This window comes from Lycium barbarum, chromosome 3, assembly GCF_019175385.1.
Source record: "Lycium barbarum isolate Lr01 chromosome 3, ASM1917538v2, whole genome shotgun sequence".
NCBI lineage: Eukaryota > Viridiplantae > Streptophyta > Magnoliopsida > Solanales > Solanaceae > Lycium > Lycium barbarum.
The window spans coordinates 121,144,344-121,151,260 of NC_083339.1; the positions used below are offsets into that span (position 1 = coordinate 121,144,344).

General features: G+C 37.5%; 1 protein-coding gene across 2 annotated transcripts; it reads right to left on the reverse strand.

The window, feature by feature from the left end:
• Positions 1-1,525: 1,525 nt before the first annotated feature.
• Positions 1,526-6,917, reverse strand: LOC132632112 (uncharacterized). 2 transcript variants are annotated; one of them, XM_060347944.1, is made up of 8 exons: positions 6,558-6,917; positions 4,873-6,111; positions 4,694-4,787; positions 4,403-4,560; positions 4,260-4,311; positions 3,396-3,475; positions 3,212-3,305; positions 1,526-3,028 (listed from the first exon to the last, which is right to left on the reverse strand). In XM_060347944.1, the coding sequence occupies exons 2-8, from the start codon at positions 6,025-6,027 to the stop codon at positions 2,493-2,495; spliced, it is 2,169 nt and encodes a 722-aa protein (XP_060203927.1). In that variant the 5' UTR covers positions 6,028-6,111; positions 6,558-6,917; the 3' UTR covers positions 1,526-2,492. The 2 variants fall into 2 exon arrangements, with proteins under 2 accessions (XP_060203927.1, XP_060203928.1); XM_060347945.1 differs by having other exon boundaries at positions 4,694-4,784; positions 6,558-6,915.

Genomic DNA, 6,917 nt, shown 5'->3' on the forward strand with positions numbered 1-6,917 from the left:
GATGTATTGGGCCTACATTATTGTACGCAGAAAAAAATATCAGGTTCTATATAAAATATTGACGTTTCGGAGTTTTGACACACGACTAATCGTTGGTCAAAGTATGAAAAAAAACACTAAGTGTTGCAAAAAATAAAGTTGGCCAATTTTTTTTTTTTTTTGGTAATACTGTGTTATATAATTTTTTTTTTGGTACTTTTTCTATAACGCAGTATTTTACTGCGTTATAGAAAAAAAAATTGTTTCTATAATGCAGTAAAATACTGCGCTAAAGCACTTAACAGCTCCGTCTCCGTGAACTGCTTTAGCGCAGTAAATTACTGCGCTAAAGGTAGTTTTGTAACTTTTTTTTTAGTATTTTGGTTTAAAGTGATTTTTTTGGGGGTATTTTAGTTCCGGACTCTTTTTGAGAAAGGCAGTGTCATTTGGGTTCAAGAAAACCATCAGTTCAACTTGCTTAGGCCCCACCAAGGAGAAAAAGGAAAAGTAGAAAGGCTAAAGTGTCCCCTCAAGTCAACAGAAAACTAAGTAGTATAGAGGCCTAAGTAATTTTTTGCTGGATTAAGGCCAAACTTTTATTTTTGCAGTTTGGTCCTTTTACGCACTAAATTAGTGCGTGAAACCTACTTATATTTTTATTTTTTTTTGTGTTAATTTGGTTTAATTTATTTTTTTTATCGTACAAAAATCGCGAATTCTCAGTTTGGATGATTGTCATTCTCAATTATTATTGGGCAAATATAACCCATATATACAGCCTAATGATCTAGTTTTCAAGCGACGTACTCTACTTCACTTCTACATAAAATATGGCCCAAACCACTTAAAACATGCAGAATTCTTCGGGCCCTTTCTCTTCTTTAACCCCGCTCTCTGTCTCTCTGGACGTTGGTAAATCAATGACCACAAAATCAAGTCTCTGGTTCGAACCGATTAAATGGAGGTTTCGCTGACGACGCCTTTTCTCTTTTTTCAAGGAGACGTTTACTAGTAACCATTCTCATACATTTTGTCGCTTCTCTGTTTGAGATTGGCTTTTGATTTCTCGTCTAAAATCTGTCGTTTGCCTTCGGTTAGGTTTAACCAAATGTTGCAGAACCGATCTAAGTGATCAGTGTCCAACATATGTTGCAGCTTGTATATCTGCTGTATAATGAAAGTATATATACTGCAACCTGCATATGCTACAGCCGTATATCTACTGTATAATGTATGTATACATGGTGTAACCTGCATATGTTACGGTCCGTATAAATGCTTGACTGTGTTTCTCTGATTATTTTTAGGGATTCAAGAAGGAAAACGACGGTGGTATTGTTTGTGAACGTTATATGTAAATTATTGTAATTGTAGCCAAATTGGCCCAAAGCAGGTAAGTTGAAAATGACAAACTAGATGGGCCAAGGGACACCCGCATAATTTTCCCATTATTATTTCCCTGATTACAGTCTAGTTGGTCAGAATCTCAATTATTAATGTACATGATACACTCTCGAGACGGGTTCGTACACGGGAGTACTTAAACAAAGCAATAAACAAATTTAAATTCCAATGAGAATAGTGGGATACAAAAATTGATGAACCTCAACACAAAGCTCAGTTGGTGTTATTTTTACTTCGTAGGAGATCCCTTAGCCCCCATGCATATACAAAGCATATACACTACCTAATTACTACTATACAGAACTAACAATTGACGTGATGTGTCATATTTCATACGCGTTGAATCATTATCAACATCGTGTCACTACTAAATCTATCTTCTTCTTTTTTGAGATTGAAACTACTATATCTATCTCTTTTTTCTTTCTTTTTTTTTGATAAAGAACTACTAAATCTATCTTTTAAAGCTATAAGTTGGAAATGACATCTATTTGTTAGTGTAATCCCCATGGCACCTTGCATACCCCTGTAGTTGCCACTTTAACCAGAAAAGAGCCTGCTATTCCAAAAAGAGGTAGAGCACTTTCCTGGAAGAATTATCACAATTGTAGCAACTCAGATTCATGTACAATTCAGCAGCTAAACCAATGCACCAAGAAGCTGCTGCCCAAGTAGAGCCTTCTCACTAGTGTCATGTGGTCAATCCCGTCTTCAATGAACCAAATGGCAGATGAAACAGTTCAATCATTCTGACCAGCCCACAAACCATACAAGACGAAATTCTCCAAAATTTCTGCTCGAAGAAAATTTCGGCAGCTTATTCGCAGTCGAACAAACGAAAGTGGCTCTATAAGGTCTCGCAGCCACACAGGATACATTTATAAAACGATCTCTACTTGTGCAAGTATATATCTCACCATTAGCAGCAGATATCCATCTCCAATAAAACTTCATTTGCAACATGAAGAGTTGGATCCTTCCCTGCAAGACCGGATGAAAAAGAAAGTGGTGTTCTCAAGCAGGGCGGTCACAACATAAATTATCCAACAGGAGGTTCCGAAAAATGAGATAACTTCCAGTTCCAGAAAACCCCAGTATAGTACTACTCCTCAAAGTGGCAAAGGCAATCCATAATTATGAAATGACCTTATTCGCCCATCGTAGCCAGCAGTAACAATGACTAAACCCCATGCATGAGAATTGGATGAACTCTGGCAAGAACTTTTCAGAAACTTGTATTCAGATTTGCACATCCCAGAAGAAGACACAGACCGAGGACTTGACATGGGAAGCTTCTCTTCAGGCCAAGTTGCCGATCCCTTTGGAATTGCCTCAAGGAACAACTCACTACCCAAGGAAAGATAAGGAGAGGTAATGAAGGGTAATGTGTTATTTGAACTTTGAATAAGTCCTCCAGAATGCCGTCCATTATCTGAATTTACAGTTTTCAAGCCAGACCAAGGTATTGCAATGGAGGAATCACTGGAGCAGAACTCAGATGACCTCACCACTTTAGGCTGAGATACATAATCTTTGGGAATGTCGCAGTTCCATACATAGACATTAGAATCTTCAGAGGCAGAGATAATATGCTTTCCATCAGAAGTGAAAGTGGCAGTGAGATGGTTTCCTGCAGTTCGCTGGCCTATAGAGCAGAGCAGCAGTAAATTAAAAGCAGTAAGAAGATAGGGAGCGGAGTCGCAACAAAATGACAATATCAATTTGCAGCAATGCACATTGCTTTTATTCAATAAAGCAAGCTAAGACACTCAAAAGACGGGGCAAACAGACATCAAATGACTATCTGAAATAGGAGAAGGGAACAAACCTTTGTACTTGCCGATAACATTGATGCCATCTAGGATTCTGACATGAGAGTCAGCACAAGTAACCATTACTTTAGATGGGTCTTGTGGAAGAAACTGCATTCAAGAAGCACTCATCAGCGTCTCATTATGAGGCACATCGGAAAGAGCAGAACTACAAACTATAGTTTGGTGATGTAATATTACCTGAAAGCCAGTAATCCTTTTGCAAATTGACTTCTTTTTAGTGGCCAAGCACATCTGCTCCTTTAATTGGATTTCATGACCTGTTATGATACAACTTTGTCTTAACTCCAACTTAATAAAATATTGTACATTTTAACAGCAAAAGCATGTACCAAAATACTGAGTTGTGATATTTCCAGACGTTCCTTGTATTCTCACAAACACATTGACATACTCCAGAAATAACACATCACTAAGTTATAACAATCATGATAGCTACACATAGTAATAACATCTAGTAATTGTGCTCCCATGAAAAATGTCTATTTACTTCTATTATGATTTATAAAGAATTACTAATAAAAGATGGCTCAAGTAAGACCAACCAAGCAAAAAGCTGGAACATATACAGAAAATCAAGAGACCAAGAAGTGAAGCGCAACCAATGTCACCGTGCAGGAAAAAGAGACTAAAAATGATAATGAGCAATACCAAATAAGCTAGCAAAATGCTACTTAATCTGTCCCAAAAAGAATGATACATTTCTAAATTAAGAAAGAATTTAACTTCAAACTTTTCTTTTCACACTTAATGAAATGATTTACAGCCACACAAAATATCTATGGCTTGTTTTAGACCACAAGTTTTAAAAATCTTTCTTTCTTTCTTAAACTCCGTATCTAGTAAAATTATATCACATAAATTGAGACATAGGGAGTATCATTTTCTAAAATCAAATCTGAAGGTCATTCAACGGCCACATTCCATCTAAACAATGTAAAATTTTTGACATGAAGTGTTGCAATTCCATAGATTAAAATTCTGACTCTGCGAGATACCAATGACAGCAACTAACAATACCACAAAGCAAAGAGTGAATATTACCTTCTAAACTGAAAAAACGGCAACTGCCTGCCATACAGCCAATAATCCCACCCTATATGAAGCAGATAATGTGTTCAATAAGTTGCTCAAGTTTCTGAATCTGTAGAGAAGTACCATGATTGAAAAGATGAAAATTAGCAAACCTTTCCATCAGGACGATAGGAAACAGCAGTCACTATGTCTCTGATATCTGTCCAATCCATTACTTGACCGCTGTTAACGGCCCAAATTCGAACTTTCCCATCTATTGATCCACTGATGAAGTATTCATCATTCACCGGGTTAAATTGTATACAAGTCACTGCAAAACCAAAGTGAGTAATGCAACATGAAACTCGAACACTACAAACATTTAATAAAATGTTTTATCACGATTAACATATACCGAGTGACAAAAGCATGCTAAGTAGAGTTATCAAAAGGTCTGCACCTACCATAATTACTATGTGAAAAAACCCTGAGGCACAGATCATTTCCAACTTGCCACAGACGAACAGTTTTGTCTGTTGATGATGAGAGCAAACACTGCTGAAACAATACATAACAAGAAAGGAGATTACTTTCGGAAGTATTCAAAAAATTGTTAATCAAAGACAACCTAATAAAAGCTTACATTATTCTTTGACCATGAGAGATCCAATATCTCCCCAGTATGCCCTTGGAACACATGCAGTGGTTTTTCCAGAATTCGGAAGACCTTTGGTGGGAAAATGACACAGGCAGAATCTGTTGTTTTCTTAAGGCCCTTCAACTTACTACTATTTATCTCTTTCTCTGTCGCCAGAGGAGCCAGCTGAGAAAGATGATTCACCGTGAAATACATACATGAGGGATCCAACTCTGGAATATCAACTTCATTGGATCTCTCATCTTCAACCACTTGCCACACCCGGACAATCTTATCTTCACCAGCACTAGCTAGGTACTGCCCATCAAGACTGAATTTCATAGATAAAATCGAACCCTCGTGAGCCTGGATATCCTGCCCCATGAAAAGAGCAGAGAGTTCCTTCAACCGCTTCTTACAATGGCGAACTTTAACCCTCCGAACTCTAGACCTCTGAACAAGGTTGGGACTGTTGTCCATCGAATCATGACATCCCCCTTCACCATTTGCTACGCACGTAAATGAACGTAGCCTGCTTAAAAACCGACTCTTAACTCCATTCAGTTTCTTCGGACTTTCTCCATTTTTATCCAATTCTCCATGTCGAAGTTTCCCAATCACGGGGGACACACATGGAGAGTTCGATTTCTCAGGCTCACGAGACATGAGCAGTCGTTCCAATCTAACAACTCTGTCATTACTTTGCTGGCAATCAGTCTCTGCCTCAGCATTGCCATTTCTACATAAGAAATTCTCATTTGATGAATCCACAGTTTCCCCACACAAACCAGGCACACAAGACTCGTAAGAAGAAAATTCGTCCTTAAAAACTGAAGTCCGTAATACGGCTCCACTACTCTCCGTAATTCTTTCAATCTCTCCATTAGATAAATCAGAACTTGCACATATATCTACTGGATCATCTTCTCCAGACATTCCATCTACACTTAATCCCAACCAACAACGGAATTGCCTACGCCTTTCAACTACACTTGTGGGAGTTTTAATCCACTCATCATAGCTAATACCATTGTCAATTTCAGGAATCGGGTTGCAGTTACAACCCGAATCCGAATCAGAAACCTGGGAAATGGTATCCGGGGCATCGAAAAATCGACATTCGCCTTCTCCTTCTCCTTCATCATCACTGAAACTACCCATTGATACCTTGCGTAGTTCAACCCATCAAGAAATCATCTTGTTAAGCCATAGGAAATGTGTTAAATAATCCATCCTTGATAAAACCTAAATAAAATAAATGGAAAGGAAATTGCAGTTAGTAAACAAATAACAAACACGACTACCAAGACAACTAAAACTGCTTATTAAAAAAATAGTGACAAGAAAAACAATTATACTATCTCTAAAAAAAAGACAATAGATCCAGCATGGATCCCAATCCACTCCCATTGAACCTGGTCTCCCCCACATCACATAACATCTCAATACTTTTCAATTTCAATAAACGGGTTTCTTATCCTTATATACTATATATTGCTGCATAGAAATATGAACCCTAAATGAATACGCAACAATTTCGCACCGAAAATTGAAACCCCAACATCATAATGACGACCGTAACGATGTCATTCAAAGGATTAGCACAAGCCCAAGAAGAAGAAAAAAAGATCAAATTTTGCGATCATTAACAAGAAAATATGAAAAATGAAGGGGTAAGAAGATTTGCTCACATGGGTCAGGCTTGTTTCAATGAAATTGAATGGATGGGAAAAAAATAGAAATGTAATAACAGAGAGAGAGAGACAACACAACACACTCCTTTCTTCCCTCTAAGCAAAGAAGAAAGAAAGGACTGATGACCATTAAAAATAAAAACTGAGGTAGATGAAAGGTGTAATTAATGGAAGAAGAAGGATCTAAAATTAGGAAACATTTTTTTAGCATAAGGTAAAACAAAAGGAAAAAGAAAGAAATATATTCTTGATATTGGTGATTAGAGACGGCCCGGGAAACGAGATTTGGAGAGTAGTAAGTACTCGTATTAGGGGGCTGGTCCTCTTTCCCTGTGTTGTGTTGTGTGGTCTCTTTAG

Bases quoted from the DNA above. Each gene is read 5' to 3' on its own strand.
- LOC132632112 (XM_060347944.1), bottom strand. From the start codon at position 6,027: ATGGGTAGTTTCAGTGATGATGAAGGAGAAGGAGAAGGCGAATGTCGA. The intron at 4,788-4,872 runs GTAAGCTTTTAT...GTATTGTTTCAG, and splicing joins TCTCATGGTCAAAGAATAAT to CAGTGTTTGCTCTCATCATC. The intron at 3,029-3,211 runs GTTTGTTCCCTT...TCTGCTCTATAG, and splicing joins TGTTATCGGCAAGTACAAAG to GCCAGCGAACTGCAGGAAAC.